This window comes from Balaenoptera acutorostrata, chromosome 15 (genome assembly GCF_949987535.1).
Source record: "Balaenoptera acutorostrata chromosome 15, mBalAcu1.1, whole genome shotgun sequence".
Taxonomy (NCBI): Eukaryota; Metazoa; Chordata; class Mammalia; order Artiodactyla; family Balaenopteridae; genus Balaenoptera; species Balaenoptera acutorostrata.
The window spans coordinates 62,189,464-62,207,914 of NC_080078.1; the positions used below are offsets into that span (position 1 = coordinate 62,189,464).

The 18,451-nt window shown below is 38.5% G+C and overlaps 1 protein-coding gene across 1 annotated transcript; it reads right to left on the bottom strand.

Annotated features, from left to right (window-relative positions):
• Nucleotides 1-7,420: 7,420 nt before the first annotated feature.
• On the bottom strand, nt 7,421-9,589 carry DEFB129 (defensin beta 129). Its single transcript, XM_007198373.3, has 2 exons — nt 9,532-9,589; nt 7,421-7,866 (listed from the first exon to the last, which is right to left on the bottom strand). The coding sequence occupies exons 1-2, from the start codon at nt 9,587-9,589 to the stop codon at nt 7,421-7,423; spliced, it is 504 nt and encodes a 167-aa protein (XP_007198435.2).
• Nucleotides 9,590-18,451: the final 8,862 nt, after the last annotated feature.

Here is an 18,451-nt window from a genome sequence, read left to right on the forward strand (position 1 = left end):
TATAGTCTGAAGTCAGGGAGCCTGATTCCCCCAGCTCCATTTTTCGTTCTCAAGATTGCTTTGGCTATTCGGGGTCTTTTGTGTTTCCATACAAATTGTGAAATTTTTTGTTCTAGTTCTGTGAAAAATGCCAGTGGTAGTTTGATAGGGATTGCACTGAATCTGTAGATTGCTTTGGGTAGTAGAGTCATTTTCACAATGTTGATTCTTCCAATCCAAGAACGTGGTATATCTCTCCATCTATTTGTATCATCTTTAATTTCTTTCATCAGTGTCCTATAATTTTCTGCATACAGGTCTTTTGTCTCCTTAGGTAGGTTTATTCCTAGATGTTTTATTCTTTTTGTTGCAATGGTAAACGGGAGTGTTTTCTTAATTTCATTTTCAGATTTTTTGTCATTAGTGTATAGAAATGCAAGAGATTTCTGTGCATTAATTTTGTATCCTGCTACTTTACCAAATTCATTGATTAGCTCTAGGAGTTTTCTGGTAGCATCTTTAGGATTCTCTCTATATAGTATCATGTCATCTGTAAATAGTGACAGCTTTACTTCTTCTTTTCCGATTTGGATTACTTTTATTTCTTTGTCTTCTCTGATTGCTGTGGCTAACACTTCTAAAACTATGTTGAATAATAGTGGTGAGAGTGGGCAACCTTGTCTTGTTCCTGATCTTAGTGGAAATGGTTTCAGTTTTTCACCATTGAGGACAATGTTGGCTGTGGGTTTGTCATATATGGCCTTTATTATGTTGAGGAAATTTCCCTCTATGCCTACTTTCTGCAGGGCTTTTATCATAAATGGGTGTTGAATTTTGTCGAAAGCTTTCTCTGCATCTATTGAGATGATCATATGGTTTTTCTCCTTCAATTTGTTAATATGGTGTATCACATTGATTGATTTGCATATGTTGAAGAATCCTTGCATTCCTGGGATAAACCCCACTTGATCATGGTGTATGATCCTTTTAATGTGCTGTTGGATTCTGTTTGCTAGTATTTTGTTGAGGATTTTTGCATCTATGTTCATCAGTGATATCGGCCTGTAGTTTTCTTTCTTTGTGACATCTTTGTCTGGTTTTGGTATCAGGGTGATGGTGGCCTCGTAGAATGAGTTTGGGAGTGTTCCTCCCTCTGCAATACTTTGGAAGAGTTTGAGAAGGATAGGTGTTAGCTCTTCTCTAAATGTTTGATAGAATTCGCCTGTGAAGCCATCTGGTCCTGGGCTTTTGTTTGTTGGAAGGTTTTAAATCACAGTTTCAATTTCAGTGCTTGTGATTGGTCTGTTCATATTTCCTATTTCTTCCTGGTTCAGTCTCGGCAGTTTGTGCATTTCTAAGAATCTGTCCATTTCTTCCAGGTTGTCCATTTTATTGGCATATAGTTGCTTGTAGTAATCTCTCATGATCTTTTGTATTTCTGCAGTGTCAGTGGTTACTTCTCCTTTTTCATTTCTAATTCTATTGATTTGAGTCTTCTCCCTTTTTCTCTTGATGAGTCTGGCTAATGGTTTATCAATTTTGTTTATCTTCTCAAAGAACCAGCTTTTAGTTTCATTGATTTTTGCTATTGTTTCCTTCATTTCTTTTTCATTTATTTCTGACCTAATCTTTATGATTTCTTTCCTTCTGCTGGCTTTGGGTTTTTTTTTTGTTCTTCTTTCTCTAATTGCTTTAGGTGCAAGATTAGGTTGTTTATTCGAGATGTTTCCTGTTTCTTGATGTAGGCTTGTATTGCTATAAACTTCCCTCTTAGCACTGCTTTTGCTGCGTCCCATAGGTTTTGGGTCGTCGTATCTCCATTGTCATTTGTTTCTAGGTATTTTTTGATTTCCCCTTTGATTTCTTCAGTGATCACTTCGTTATTAAGTATTGTATTGTGTAGCCTCCATGTGTTTGTATTTTTTACAGCTCTTTTCCTGTAATTGATATCTAGTCTCATAGCGTTGTGGTCAGAAAAGATACTTGATACGATTTCAATTTTCTTAAATTTACCAAGGCTTGATTTGTGACCCAAGATATGATCTATCCTGGAGAATGTTCCATGAGCACTTGAGAAAAATGTGTATTCTGTTGTTTTTGGGTGGAATGTCCTATAAATATCAATTAAGTCCATTTTGTTTAATGTGTCATTTAAAGCTTGTGTTTCCTTATTTATTTTCATTTTGGATGATCTGTCCATTGGTGAAAGTGGGGTGTTAAAGTCCCCTCCTATGATTGTATTGCTGTCGATTTCCCCTTTTATGGCTGTTAGTATTTGCCTTATGTATTGAGGTGCTCCTATGTTGGGTGCATAAATATTTACAATTGTTATATCTTCCTCTTGGATTGATCCCTTGATCATTATATAGTGTCCTCCTTTGTCTCTTGTAATAGTCTTTATTTTAAAGTCTATTTTGTCTGATATGAGAATTGCTACTCCAGCTTTCTTTTGATTTCCATTTGCATGGAATATCTTTTTCCATCCCCTCACTTTCAGTCTGTATGTGTCTCTAGGTCTGAAGTGGGTCTCTTGTAGACAGCATATATATGGGTCTTGTTTTTGTATCCATTCAGCCAGCCTGTGTCTTTTGGTGGGAGCATTTAATCCATTTACATTCAAGGTAATTATTGATATGTATGTTCCTATTCCCATTTTCTTAAATGTTTTGGGTTTGTTATTGTAGGTGTTTTCCTTCTCTTGTATTTCTTGCCTAGAGAAGTTCTTTAGCATTTGTTGTAAAGCTGGTTTGGTGGTGCTGAACTCTCTCAGCTTTTGCTTGTCTGTAAAGGTTTTAATTTCTCCATCACATCTGAATGAGATCCTTGCTGGGTAGAGTAACCTTGGTTGTAGGTTTTTCTCCTTCATCACTTTAAGTATATCCTGCCACTCCTTTCTGGCCTGCAGAGTTTCTGCTGAAAGATCCGATGTTAACCTTATGGGGATTCCCTTGTGTGTTATTTGTTGTTTTTCCCTTGCTGCTTTTAATATGTTTTCCTTATATTTAATTTTTGATAGTTTGATTAATATGTGTCTTGGCGTGTTTCTCCTTGGGTTTGTCCTGTATGGGACTCTCTGTGCTTCCAGGACTTGATTAACTATTTCCTTTCCCATATTAGGGAAGTTTTCAACTATAATCTCTTCAAATATTTTCTCAGTCGCTTTCTTTTTCTCTTCTTCTTCTGGGACCCCTATAATTCGAATGTTGGTGCGTTTAATGTTGTCCCAGAGGTCTCTGAGACTGTCCTCAGTTCTTTTCATTCTTTTTTCTTTATCCTGCTCTGCAGTAGTTATTTCCACCATTTTATCTTCCAGGTCACTTATCCTTTCTTCTGCCTCAGTTATTCTGCTATTGATCCCATCTAGAGTATTTTTAATTTCATTTATTGTGTTTTTCATCGTTGCTTGGTTCCTCTTTAGTTCTTCTACGTCCTTCTTAAATGTATCTTGCATTTTGTCTATTCTATTTCCCAGATTTTGGATCATCCTTACTATCATTATTCTGAATTCTTTTTCAGGTAGACTACCTATTTCCTCTTCATTTGTTAAGTCTGGTGTGTTTTGACCCTGCTCCTTCATCTGCTGTGTGTTTTTCTGTCTTCTCATTTTGCTTATCTTACTGTGTTTGGGGTCTCCTTTTCACAGGCTGCAGGTTCGTAGTTCCCGTTGTTTTTGGTATCTGTCCCCAGTGGCTAAGGTTGGTTCAGTGGGTTGTGTAGGCTTCCTGGTGGAGGGAACTAGTGCCTGAGTTCTGGTGGATGAGGCTGGATCTTGTCTTTCTGGTGGGCACGTCCACGTCGGGTGGTGTGTTTTGGGGTGTCTGTGGCCTTATTATGATTTTAGGCAGCCTCTCTGCTAATGGATGGGGCTGTGTTCCTGTCTTGCTAGTTGTTTGGCGTAGGGTGTTCAGCACTGTAGTTTGCTGGTCATTGAGTGATGCTGGGTCTTGATGTTGAGATGGAGATCTCTGAGAGATTTTTGCCGTTTGGTATTACGTGGAGCTGAGAGGTCTCTTGTGGACCAGTGTCCTGAAGTTGGCTCTCCCACCTCAGAGGTACGGCCCTGATGCCTGGCTGGAGCACCAAGAGCCTTTCGTCCACACAGCTCAGAGTAAAAGGGAGAAAAAATAGAAAGAAAGAAAGAAAGAGGTTATAATATAGTGAAGTAAAATAAAGCTATTATAAAGCAAAGCTATACAGACAAAATCTCACCCAGAAGCATATACATATACACTCACAAAAAAAGGAAAAGGGGAAAAATTAATATCTCCTGCTCCCAAAGTCCACCTCCTGAATTTGGGATGATTCGTTGTCTATTCAGGTGTTCAGCAGATGCAGGCACATCCAGTTGTTTGTGGAGCTTTAATCCGCTGCTTCTGAGGCTGCTGGGAGAGATTTCCCCTTCTCTTCGCTGTTGGCACAGCTCCTGGGGTTCAGCTTTGGATTTGGACCCGCTTCTGCATGTAGGTCGCCTGAGGGCGTCTGTTCCCCGCCCAGACAGAACGGGGTTAAAGGAGCAGCTGCTTCGGTGGCTCTGGCTCACTCAGGCCGGGGGGAGGGAGAGGTATGGAGGAGGCGGGGCGAGCCTGTGGTGGCAGAGGCCAGCGTGACGTTGCAGCAGCCTGAGGCGCGCAGTGCGTTCTCCCAGGGAAGTTGTCCCTGGATTACGGGACCCTGGCAGTGGCGGGCGGCACAGGTTCCTGGGAGGGGCGGTGTGGAGAGTGACCTGTGCTCGCATACAGGATTTTTGGAGGCGGCAGCAGCAGCCCCAGCGTCTCACGCCCATCTCTGGGGTCCGCGCTGACAGCCGCGGCTCGTGCCCGTCTCTGGAGCTCATTTAGGCGGCGCTCTGAATCCCCTCTCCTCGCGCGCCGCGAAACAGAGAGGCAAGAAAAAGTCTCTTGCCTCTTCGGCAGCTGCAGACTTTTTCCCGGTCTCCCTCCCAGCCAGCTGTGGTGCGCTAACCCCTTCAGGCTGTGTTCACGCCGCCAACCCCAGTCCTCTCCCTGCGATCCGACCGAAGCCCGAGCCTCAGCTCCCAGCCCCACCCGCCCCGGCGGCTGAGCAGACAAGCCTCTCTTGGGCTGGTGAGTGCTGGTCGGCACCGATCCTCCGTGCGGGAATCTCTCCGCTTTTTCCTCTGCGCCCCTGTTTCTGTGGGCTCCGCGCTGATAGCCGTGGCTTGTGCCCGTCTCTGAAGTTCGTTTAGGCAGCGCTCTGAATCCCCTCTCCTCGCGCACCAGGAAACAAAGAGGGAAGAAAAAGTCTCTTGCCTCTTCCGCAGCTGCAGACTTTTTCCTGGACTGCCTCCCGGCCAGCTGTGGTGCACTAACCCCTTCAGGCTGTGTTCATGCCGCCAACCCCAGTCCTCTCCCTGCGATCCGACCGAAGCCCGAGCCTCAGCTCCCAGCCCCGCCCACCCCAGCGGGTGAGCAGACAAGCCTCTCTTGGGCTGGTGAGTGCTGGTCGGCACTGAGCCTCTGTGCGGGAATCTCTCCGCTTTGCCCTCCGCACCCCTGTGCTGCGCTCTCCTCCGTGGCTCCGAAGCTTCCCCCCTCAGCCACCTGCAGTCTCTGCCCACGAAGGGGCTTCCTAGTGCCTGGAAACCTTTCCTCCTTCACAGCTCCCTCCCACTGGTGCAGGTCCCGTCCCTATTCTTTTGTCTCTGTTATTTCTTTTTTCTTTTGCTCTACCCAAGTACGGGGGGAGTTTCTTGCCTTTTGGGAGGTCTGACGTTTTCTGCCAGCGTTCAGTGGGTGTTCTGTAGGAGCAGTTCCACGTGTAGATGTATTTCTACTGTATCTGTGGGAAGGAAGGTGATCTCTGCGTCTTACTCTTCCACCATCTTCTCTCCTCCCCCCTCCCTTGCTGCTTTTAATATTTTTCTTTGTATTTAATTTTTGATAGTTTGATTAATATGTGTCTTGGTGTGTTTCTCCTTGGATTTATGCTGTATGGGACTCTCTGCATTTCCTGCACTTGATTGACTATTTCCTTTCCCATGTTAGGGAAGTTTTCAAGTATAATCTTTTCAAATATTTTCTCAAACCCTTTTTTTTTCTCTTCTTCTTGGACCCCTATAATTGGTGTATTTAATGTTGTCCTAGAGGTCTCTGAGACTGTCCTCAATTCTTTTTATTCTTTTTTCTTTATTCTGCTCTGTGGTAGTTATTTCCACTATTTTTTCTTCTAGGTCACTTATCTGTTCTTCTGCCTCAGTTATTCGGCTATTGATTCCTTCTAGAGAATTTAAAATTTCATTTATTGTGTTGTTCATCATCGTTTGTTTGCTCTTTAGTTCTTCTAGGTCCTTGTTAAACATCTCTTGTATTTTCTCCATTCTATTTGCAAAATTTTGGATCATCTTTACTGTCATTACTCTGAATTTTTCAGGTAGACTGTCATTTCCTCTTCACTTGTTTGGTCTGGTGGGGTTTTATCTTGCTCCTTCATCTGCTGCATACTTCTCTGTCTTCTCATTTTGCTTAACTTACTGTGTTTGGGTTCTCCTTTTCACAGGCTGTGGGTTTGTGGTTCCCATTGTTTTTGGTGCCTGCCCCCAGTGGGTAAGGTTGGCTTGTGTAGGCCTCCTGGTGGAGGAGACTGGTGCCTGTGTTCTGGTGGGTGGGGCTGGATCTTGTGTTTCTGGTGGGCAGGGCTGCATTTGGTGGGGCAATACTTTTTAAAAACATTTAAAAATGCTTTTTAGCTTTTCAGACCCTATTTTTACATTTTTTTAATGTGGCTACTAGAAAATTAAAAATTACCTACATGATTTGCATCTGTGGTCCGTATCCTGTATCTATGGGAAGAACCGCTCTACCTATTGCCTGTTGTCCCACTGGGAATCATGTTGAAAATGCCTTGGCTCAGATATAGAAGCCATATATCTTCTCCCTTACCCCTCTTCCCTCCTCTCAGTCCCCCATATTTTTATCTTAAATGGCCTCATGAATTTAGGTTATGTTCTTCTGTGGAGAAGGTAGACTTGCTCTCCTCACATTCTATTTTGCATATCGTTCTTTCTGTGGGGAAAAATCTATGAAAAAAGAAAATATGTCTGCTGTTTTCATTCCTGTTGCCCCAAGAAAAGCACATAATATGAGAACCATAAATCTTCATTACAGGGGCTTATTTTGGTCCATCCATGGGCCAAATTCAATGTTGTGGTCAGCATTCCTGGTGCTTGCTTTCTCCTGGGCATGTAAACTAAAATTCTGTCTCTTTCTAGCTCTATCTCCTCTTTGAGGCTCCTGAGAGAATGATAACATTATGTAAACTGTGGGTGCTTAAACAGTATTTATTGAATGACTGATGATAAAGGAAACAGTTCTATGTCTCAGTTTATAGAAGCAAAGATAAAGAGGAACTTGGTGTTTTAAAGGAAAGACCCACATCCCTGCTCATCTGCTTCCTCCAGCTCCAGTCATGTTGTCAGCAGTGTCTATGGTGGTGGTGCTGGTGGTGGGGAGTCAGTGGCTGAATCTCTTCTTTTTTTGGTGTCACTCTTGGTAGAAGTAGCAGTGTGTATTATCTTTCCTGCGATCATGGGGTTGTTGGTGGCAGAGTTCACAGTGGTGGCATTTGGGATGACGATGGTGTTGCTGTTGGCAAAAGGGTTGACACTTCTGAATTTGGGCAGAAGAGATAAAGTATGATTTTTTGTTTGCATCACAACACTAAAATTCTTGGTAATTTTTAGCAGTTCCTGAGAGTCCTCTTCAAGTGTGTGGAGCATTTCATTTTGTATGTAGCTTTTTATCAATCGAACCACTTTTGGTCCAATACAACATTTTTTCTTTTTGCATTTATCTACCTCTTTTTCATCCATGGCGCAGTGGTCTTTGCATCTCCCAAAACCCATTACACATCTTCCCAAACCAAAGTATTCTGCACAAAGAAAAGAGAAAACCAAAGTGCTAAGGTTAATAACTAGATATGATATTAAAATTGCTGGAGCAAGAGGAATAGAGGCAGAGGGAGTTTGTTAATGCTAAATTTTAAGTACGGTGGTTAGGGATGTTGGTGGAGGCAACTGGCAGGCCAAGAGAGTCTTTGTACACCTCTGAAATCCAAAATAAATCTCTAGTCTCCCTTCATTGAATAATTTAAAAAATCTAAAGAGGAAAAGGGAATGCAATTATTTGCTTCAGGATAAGATTTTAGACCTCTAATTGTAGACACTTGTAGAATATCACTATCTCTCCCCATGATCCTAGGAAATACCAACAAGAGTAAAATCTATCATAAAACTAATTCAAGAAAGAACTTCAAAAGAGAATCAATAAGACTTTCAGAAGTTCTGGGTTCTTGCCAAACTCAGTGGTCCATGACCTCACTCTCCTTGACAATCGCTTGACCTGTGGTTCCTGGGGCATGGTGTTCTATCATTTTCAGCCTCTCTGGACACTATGTCCCTCAGAGGTCTTATTTATTATCATAGCCTTAACCTCATTTCTATGAAGATAACTCCCACATTGTTATCTATATCTCTAAATTCCCTGCTTAGAGTAGTACCTCATCTTCATCTGCGGATGATTTTTCCATCCCATTGTTCCATCTATTTCTCTTTTCCAAATCAAGAAGCTTCTCCCTCACTCAACAATTCAACTGATTTTCTATAAAGCACAAGAGATTTATGTAGCACCTAATGTTCACATACATTTCAATATTGTTTCTCACCGAAGACAACACTGTAAAATTCTTGTATTTTAAGCAGCTACACTGATTAACCCTACTATCTTATGTGGAATTTGAGGCTCTAATTTGACTTTACCCAAAATGACACAGCCATACTGGCTTATATTATAGCCCTTCTCTTAAGGTCCCAAGATAAAAAAAAAATAGAAACATCTTTGACTCTTTTTTCTTTCCCTTCCTAGACCCATTGCCAATTTAATATCTGGATGATTCTTGTATTTTGAAACAAGTCTCAATGTTTCTATCTTCTTTTCAAAAAATAGTGGTCAAACTTCTGATTCAGCTTTTTGCCATGATGTGTTCCTAGATGCTCCTATGGGTAATTTGGGGATTTCTAATAAAACAAAGGCTGAGAGAAGGAATGAAACTCTATAAAAATCTGAAAAATTTGAGATGGAGAACATAGACCTGTTTACTGGATCCTGAGAGGAGATTTTCTGAGTTTAAGGGTAAGGACTTCCTCCTTATTAGACCAAGGTACAAACTGATAGGAACCTTTACTTCAAGAGATGGTTTAAATTAGAAGAAAAGCGAAAATGAGGTAGACTTGGCATAAGTCCCAGATGACAACTATTAGAGGGCAGGAAGGCAGTTTTATATGTTGGATAATTTCTGAGTACACAAACAACATCTTACTTTCTCTGTAGCTTCCTGTGTTTCCCCATCAGACACAGTCTGGGGTTGGAGCCTATGGGGATATGTGGGGGATGGTGTATGACTGATGCAGTACATAAACTTTTCAGCCATATCTTGGGCATCTCATTTTTTAGCGTCTCTTTGGGTTCCCATTATCATGGACAGCCAAATCCCTGCTTCCTCAAACCGCTCCCTCTTAAACCTAGGATTTCACATTACCTGTGTTCACCTGATACTGTAGCATGAGGCTGGCAAAGATAGGAAAAAGGAGCTTCATGGCTGGGTACCAGAGAGGAAGCCTTGGATCTGGGTTCGTGTTCTTGAGCTCCAGCCTTTATTGGCATCCACATGGCCTTAGGCTATGAGCAGTAAAGTGCAACCAAATCTCACAGCAATTGTGTTTTCTATGATTCTGTTTGAGAATAGTCTTTCCTGAACACCTCATGCAACAAATTTCCTGTTCTTGATCCTGGGGGGGGGGGGGGATATAAGACACATAAGTTATGAAAGAAAATCCAAACGCTTTACACCTCTCCTTCTTAAGGTTTATTCAGGGCAAGAGTAATACATCTGCTTCACTATTTGTGAGCCTAGTTTTGCCTAAGGCATTTAGTGTATGAGATTCAGAAGGGCAGAACTTGCTATAACCATAGACTCCTGGAGGATAGAGACTCTGTCTTTTTTGTACTCTTGTTTCCAATGGCCATTATGGGTACTGAATCAACATAAGAACTCAATACATGTTTGTTGAATGAGTTTGTGGGAGGCAGTTCTTGGCATAACTTTAACTTCTTAAAAAAATGAGATATAATTAACATATAACATTATATTAATTTCAAGTGTATATCATAAGGATTCAATATTTGTATATATCCTCAGAAGTGGAATTGCTGGATTATATGGTAGTTCTATTTTTATTTTTTTGAGGAACCTCCGTATTATTTGTATAGTGACTGAACCAATTTACATTCCTACCAACAGTGTACATAGGTTCCCTTTTCTCCTCACCTTTTACATCCTTGCCAACACCTATCTCATCTTCTTGATGATAGACATTCTAACAGGTGTGAGGTGATATCTCATCATGGTTTTGATTTGCATTTTCCTGGTGATTAGTGATGTTGAACATCTTTTTGTGTAGCTGTTGGCCATCTGTATGTCTTCTTTGGAAAAATGTCTATTCAGTTCCTCTGCCCATTTTTTAATTGATTTTTTTTTTTGCTATTGAATTGTATGAGTTCTTTATATGTTGATAATTCAGATATTAACCTCTAATCAGATATATGATTTGCAAGCATTTTCTCCCATTTGGTAGGTTGCCTTTTCATTTTGTTGATGATATTCTTTGCTGCACAGAAGTGTTTGTTTGTTGTACTCCCACCTGTTTATTTTTGCTTTTGTTAACTTTGCTTTTGGTGTCAAATCTAAAAAAATCATCGCCAAGACTGATATTAAGGAGCTTACTGCCTGTATTTTCTTCATGGAGTTTGATGGTTTTAGGTTTTACATTCAGGTCTTTAATCCATTTAGAGTTAATTTTTGTGTATGATGTAAGATAATGGTCCAGTTTCATTCTTTTGCATGTTGCTGTCCAGTTTTCTCAACACCATCAATTAAAGAGGATGTCCTTTCTCCATTATATATTCTTGGCTCCTTTGTTGTAAATTAATTGACCTATATGTGTGGTTTTATTTCTGGGCTCTCTATTCTTTCTGCTCAATTGATCTACATGTCTGTTTTTATGCCAATGCAGTACTGTTTTGATTACTATAGATTTGTAATGTATTTTGAAATCAGGGAGTGTAATACCTCCAGCTTTCTTCTTTGTCAATAGTGCTTTTCTATTTTGGGTCTTTTGTGGTTCCACAGAGGTTTTAGAATTGTTTGTTCTAGTTCTGTGAAAAAAGCCATTGGAATTTTGATAGGGATTGCATTAAATCTATAGATTGCTATGGGTAGTATGGACATTTTAATAATACTAATTCTTCCAATCCATGAGTGTGACATATCTTTCCATTTATTTGTGTTTTCTTCAATTTCTTTCATCAATGTCTTATAGTTTTCAGTGTACAGGTTTTTCACTTCCTTTGTTAAACTTATTCCTAAGTATTTTATTTTTTGATACAATTGTAAATGGGATTGTTTTCTTAGTTTCTCTTTCTGATAGTTCATTATTAGTGTATAGAAACAACAGATTTTTGTTTATTGTTTTTGTATTCTGCAATTTTACTGAATTTGTTTATTAGTTCTACCAGTTTTTGTTTTTTTTTTGGTGGAGCCTTTAGGGTTTTTAAAAATATGTAATATCATCTCATATGCCAATCTTCACAATTTTACTTCTTCCTTTCTGATATGGATGGATTTTATCTCTTTTTCTTGACTATTTGCTCTGGCTACAACGTCCAATACTATGTTGAATAAAAGTGGCAAGAGTGGGCATTCTTATCTTGTTCTTGATCTTACAGGAAAAACTTTCAGCTTTTCATCATTAAATATGATGTTAGTTGTGGGCTTGTCGCATATGGTCTTCATTATGTTGAGGTACATTACCTCTATACACACTGTTGAGAGTTTATATCTTAGATGAATGTTGAATTTTGTCAAATGCTTTTTTCTACATCTATTGACATGATCATATGATTTTTATCCTTCATTTTGTTAATGTGGTGTAACATATTGATTGATTTGTGAATGTTGAACCATACTTGGGTCTCTAGAATAAATCCAACTCAATCACAGTCTATGATTCTTTAAATGTATTGTCAAATTTGGTTGGCTAATATTTTACTGGAAATTTTTACATCTATGTTCATCAGTGATATTGGCCTATAATTTTCTTTTCTCATGGTGTCCCTGTCAGGTATCAGAGTAATTTTGGTCTCATAAACTGAGTTTGGAGGTGTTCCCTCTCTTCTATTTTTTGGAAGAGTTGAGAAGAAATGGTATTGATTTTTCTTTGAATTTTTGATAGAATTTACTGGTGAAGGCGTCTGGTCTTGGACTTTTTTTTTTGTTGGGAGGTTTTTGTTTACTGACTTAATCTCCTTACTAATTGGTCTGCTCAGCTTTTTTATTTCTACATGATTCAGATTGTATGTTTCTAGGAATGTATCAATTTTTTTTTTCTGGATTGTCCAGTTTGTTAGTGTATAACTTTTCATACTGGTCTCTTACGATCATTTGTATTTCTGTGGTATCACTTGTAATGTCTCCTCTTTCTTTTTCTGATTTTATTTACAGTATTTGACTCTACTCTCTTTATTTCTTGGTGAGTCTAGCTAAAGTTTTGTCTACTTTGTTTATCTGAAAAAGCACAGCTCTTAGTTTCATTAATCTTTTCTATTGTCTTTTTAGTCTCTAATTTATTTCTGCTCTGATTTTTATTATTTACTGCCTTCTACTAACTTTGGGCTTAATTTGTTCTTCTATTTTTAGTTTCTTGAGGAGTAAAGTTATGTTGTTTAGTTGAGATCTTTCTTGTTTCTTGATGTAGACGTTTATTGCTATGAATGTTTCTTTTAGAATTGCTTTTGCTGGGTCTCATATGTTTTGGTGTGTTGTGTTTCCATTTTGGTTTGTCTCAAGGTATTTGTTAATTTCACCTTAAAAGATTTTTAAAATTGGAGTATAGTTGATTTACAATGTTGTGTTAGTTTCTGATATACAACAAAGTTAAACAGTTATACATCTACATATATCCAATCTTTTTTTTGTTTTTTTAGATTCTTTTCCCATATAAGCCATTACAGAGTATTGAGTAGAGTTCCCTATGCTATACAGCAGGTTCTTATTAGTTATCTATTTTAATATATAATAGTGTGTATATGTCAGTCCCAATCTCCCAATTAATCTCTCACCCCTCCTTATCCCCTGGTAACCATAAGTTTGTTTTCTACATCCATGACTCTACTTCTGTTTTGTAAATAATTTCATTTGTACCTTTTTGTTTTCAAAGATTCCACATAAAGTGATATCATATGATATTTGTCTTTCTGTGTCTGACTTACTTCACTCAGTATGACAATCTCTAGGTCCATCCATGTTGCTGCAAATGACATTATTTCATTCTTTTTTTTCATGTATATACTGCAATTTTATTTCAATCGCACAAACAAAGTTAGCATGTAGGAAATTTAAATGAAACAGTATGGTAAAAATAGCAGAGAATCAAAAACTCTAATAAGGAAGTACACCTAAAGCATGAGACTTCAACATTCATTTGTGTTTCATCTTGTTTTGATTGACACTTGATGCTTGCAAATTTTGAAACAAACTTTGAGATCATGATGATTATTCTGGAGAGATTTCAGCACCAGCACTAAGATTTGTACATTCAGTTGGTTTGCAACTGACTTGTTAGCCATTTACCTAGTGTATAGTACAGATTTCTCACAGGTCAGATCACAGTGTTGAAGGAAAGAAGTACCTTCCTGTAATTAGAAAGGATCCCCTGAACTGCACGCAGCTTAAGACATCCAATGTACAAGAGCACGAAAACCATCATAATATTGTGGCTCCCAGGAAAATAGTTTTGATAAGAAAAATAACCTAAGCTTCTGTTTCCCATTTTAATTACTGAAATCTCTAACAATGACAAAACTGTCACATAGGACAACAAATGTATACAGTAATTCAATCAGACTTCTTGGAAAAAACACACTTAGCAATCTGGGATAACGTAGAACGACAGGAAATAAAACGTGATTCAACACTGGTTCCTTTTGTCATTTTACACAGACATCATGTTAATATTAGACCAAGGCACAAAACGTTTAGTGCATAAACCAGTTTCTTTTTTAAGATCTAGCATTTTTACTGTAGTCTTTTATCTTACTTTGGACCACTTGTACCCAGTACTCTATCCTACTATAGACCGTTTAACTTAATCAACAAAATCAAAAATGATTTCTGACCAGATTTATGGGGGACATAAACATTTGTATCATCAAAGTGTTTGCATAGCCAAAAGTACAATAGTAAAGATGAAAATGCCTCCTATTTCTTTTAGAAAGTAGTACTTCATAAGCTTGCTGCATCTTTAATGTCTTCACTATTGGATGACAATGAAGAGTTGATAGAAAAAAAGAACTGTATACTTGAATTATGATAGCTCATCCATCACAGATCTAAAAATTAAGTTTCTACAGAAACAGGAACTATTTTAACAGGGGAATTCCCTCATTCAAACCTCTTTGAAGTGGTAATGGCTGCAAACTTTCAGCACTTAGAAAACTATGCTATCAACAAGTTCTGTCTTATGAACTTAGATTAAGAAATCTAGAAAGCAGATGAAAGTGGATTATTTCTTCAAAATTTTAGTAAAACTACTGATAATCTAAGGTTTCAAAGCAAATATGGCACATAACAACTCAAGCATAAATCAAGATGGAGAGCCTGGAGAATTGTGATTTCCTAAAATTTCAAAAAATTCTATCATTGCAACATACAGGATTTCTCCCCTATTTTAATCTTAGAAGTTTCAAAGAAAGGGAGTGGATAACATACACACACGTGAGTGCCCACACAAACACGCACGCACGCACACACATGGTGGTAAGTAGAGTATCTAGTTCCTTCTTCCCACCACCTAAGTCTCACTTTATTTATTAAAAGAAAATTATGCAGGACACCCCTCGTTGTTTTCCCTTTATCTAAGGATTTCTGTGACCTTAATTGCTGCCATCATTGTTACTTTTCTAGTATTTCAACATAACAAGGTTCAAAAGCAGCTTTGTAGTCAGGAACGTGTACCTGAATACCTATATAATTGCAGGGCACCTAGGTAATAACAACTGCCAAATTCAGGGATGGAACTTTTGAGTTCCACAGTAAGATGTAATTCATGTGAAGCTCAGAATCATGTTTCAGACCACCGAACTTACTCAAGTTAAAATACAAATAGCTGAAGACATGATGTAAAAGATTAAGTACTTGGTGCTGTTAACATTTACCAATTAAAGTCACAAAATATTCCTCAGAAATTAACTTTAAATAAAAAAATTTTCCTTCCCTTCCTCCCGCTCCCCTATACTCTACAAAATGTTTTCCCTGGGACTAGGCCTTGAAAAGGCCACCACATATTAGTTTGACATGCATTACTGTCTGCAATTTAAAAAGCTAATTTTGTGGTCGTTGTAATTACATTATAAAAATGTCCACATGCATAAATCTAAAAAAGGTTGAAAACCTACAGTGAATCTACAATACAGTTTTACATTTGACCACTGGTTTGTGTTATGTAGGAGTCACAGATTTGGTAAAGCATTGTAACAATTTAGGAAGGCATCTAAATCTTTAAATTCTGGACAAATTTTATGTTTGAATCTACCAAATTGCATGAAGGCTAAACTCGAGAGACTTCCTATCATTCTAAAATTCCTCACTCTGAACAAATCATTTTTAGGACACTTTCTTATAACTATCACCCTTTGAAAGCACATACAATTCCATTTGTTCCACATTTTACATTCTTTTTTATGGCCGAGTAATATTCCATTGTAAATATGTACCACCTCTTCTTTATCCGTTTATCTGTTGATGGGCATTTAGGTTGTTTCCATGTCTTGGCTATTGTAAATAGTGCTGCAATGAACATTGGGCACTTCTTTTTTTAACTTTTGATTTTATGTTGGAGTATAGCTGATTAACAATGTTGTGATATCTTCAGGTGCACAGCAAAGGGACTCACTCATATATATGCATGTATCCATTCTCTCCCAAACTCCCCTCCCATCCAGGCTGCCACAAAACATTGAGCAGAGTTCCCTGTGTTATACGGTAGGACCTTGTTGGTTATCCATTTTAAATATGGCAGTGTGTGCATGTCAATCCCAAACTCTCTAACTATCCCTTCACCCCCAACCCTTCCCCCCGGTAACCATAAGTTCGTTCTCTAAGTCTGTGCATCTGTTTCTGTTTTGTAAATAAGTTCATTTGTATCATCTCTTTTTAGCTTCTGCATATAAGGGATATCATATGTTATTTCTCTTTCTCTTTCTGACTTACTTCAGTCAGTATGACAATATCTAGGTCCATCCATGTTGCTGCAAATGGCATTATTTCATTCTTTTTAACTGTTGAGTAATATTCCATGGTATATATGTACCACATCTTCTTTATCCATTCCTCGGTCGATAGACATTTAAGTTGCTTCCATGTCTTGGATATCATAAACAGTGCTGCAATGAACATTGTGGTGCATGTATCCTTTCGGACCATGTTTTTCTCCTGATATATGCTCAGGGGTGGGATTGCAGGGTCATATGGTAGCTCTATTCTTAGTTTTTTAAGGGACCTCCATACTGTTCTCCATAGTGGCTGTACCAATTTACATTCCCACAAACAGTGTAGGAGTGTTCCCTTCTCTCCACACCCTCTCCAGCATTTATTGTTTGTGGATTTTTTTGATGATAGCTATTTTGACTGGTGTGAAGTGATAACTCATTGTAGTTTTTATTTGTATTTCTCTAATAATTAATGATGTTGAACATCTTTTCATGTGCCTCTTGGCCACCTGTATGTCTTCTTTGGAGAAATATCTATTTAGGTTTTCTGCCCATGTTTTTTGACCGAGTTGTTTGTTTTGATGATATTAAGCCTCATGAGCTGTTTGTAAATTTTGGAGACTAATCCCTTGCCAGTCACATCATTTGCAAATATTTTCTCCCAGTCTGTGGGTTGTCTTTTCATTTTGTTCATGGTTTCCTTTGCTGTGAAAAGCTTTTGAGTTTAATTAGGTCCCATTTGTTTATTTTTGCTTTTATATCCATTATTCTGGGAAAATGATCTTGCTATGATTTGTGTCAGAGAGGGTTCTGCCTATGTTTTCACTAGGAGTTTTAAAGTGTCCAGCCTTATTAGGTCTTTAATCCATTTTGAGCTTATTTTTGTGTATGGTGTTAAAGAATGATCTAGTTTCATTTTTTTACTGTCCAGTTTTCCCAGCACCATTTGTTGAAGAGACTGTCTTTCCTCCATTGTATAGTCTTGCATCCATTGTCATAGATTAATTGACCACAGGTGCATGGGTTTATCTCTGGGCTTTCTATCCTGTTCTACTGATCTATATTTCTGTTTTTGTGCCAGTACCATATTGTCTTGATTACTGTAGCTTTGTAGTATAGTCTGCAGTCAGGGAGTCTGATTCCTCCAGCTCCGTTTTTCTTTCTCAAGATTGCTTTGGCTATTCGGGGTGTTTTGCATCTCCATACAAATTTTAAGATTTTTTGTTCGAGTTCTGTGAAAAATGCCATTGGTAATTTGATAGGGATTGCACTGAATCTGTAGATTGCCTTGTGTAGTATAGTCATTTTGACAATATTGATTCTTCCAATCCATGAACATGGTATATCTTTCTATCAGTTTGTGTCATCTTCGATTTCTTTCATCAGCGTCTTATAGTTTTTGGGGTACAGGTCTTTTGTCTCCTTAGGTAGGTTTTTTTTTTTAAACATTCTTTTTTTTTATTTTTATAAATTCAGTTCTTTATTCATTTATTTATTTATTTTTGGCTGTGTTGGGTCTTCGTTTCTGTGTGAGGGCCTTCTCTAGTTGTGGCAAGTGGGGGCCACTCTTCATCGTGGTGCGTGGGCCTCTCATTATCATGGCCTCTCCTGTTGCAGAGCACAGGCTCCAGATGCGCAGGCTCAGTAATTGTGGCTCACGGGCCTAGTTGCTCCATGGCATGTGGGATCTTCCCAGACCAGGGCTCGAACCCGTGTCCCCTGCATTGGCAGGCAGATTCTCAACCACTGCACCACCAGGGAAGCCCCTCCTTAGGTAGGTTTATTCCTAGTTATTTTATTCTTTTTGATGTGAATGGGATTCTTTCTTGAATTTCTCTTTCTGATCTTTTGTTGTTAGTGTATAGAAATGCAACAGATTTCTGTGTATTAATTTTGTAACCTGAAACTTTACCAGATTCATTGATGAGCTCTAGTAGTTTTCTGGTAGCATCTTTACGATTTTCTATATATAGTATCATGTCATCTGCAAACAGTGACAGCTTAACTTCTTTTCCAAATTGGATTCCCTTTATTTCTTTTTCTTCTCTGATTGTCATAGCTAGGACTTCCAAAACTACGTTGAGTAAAAGTGGCAAGAGTGGACATCCTTGTCTTCTTCCTGATCTTAGAGGAAA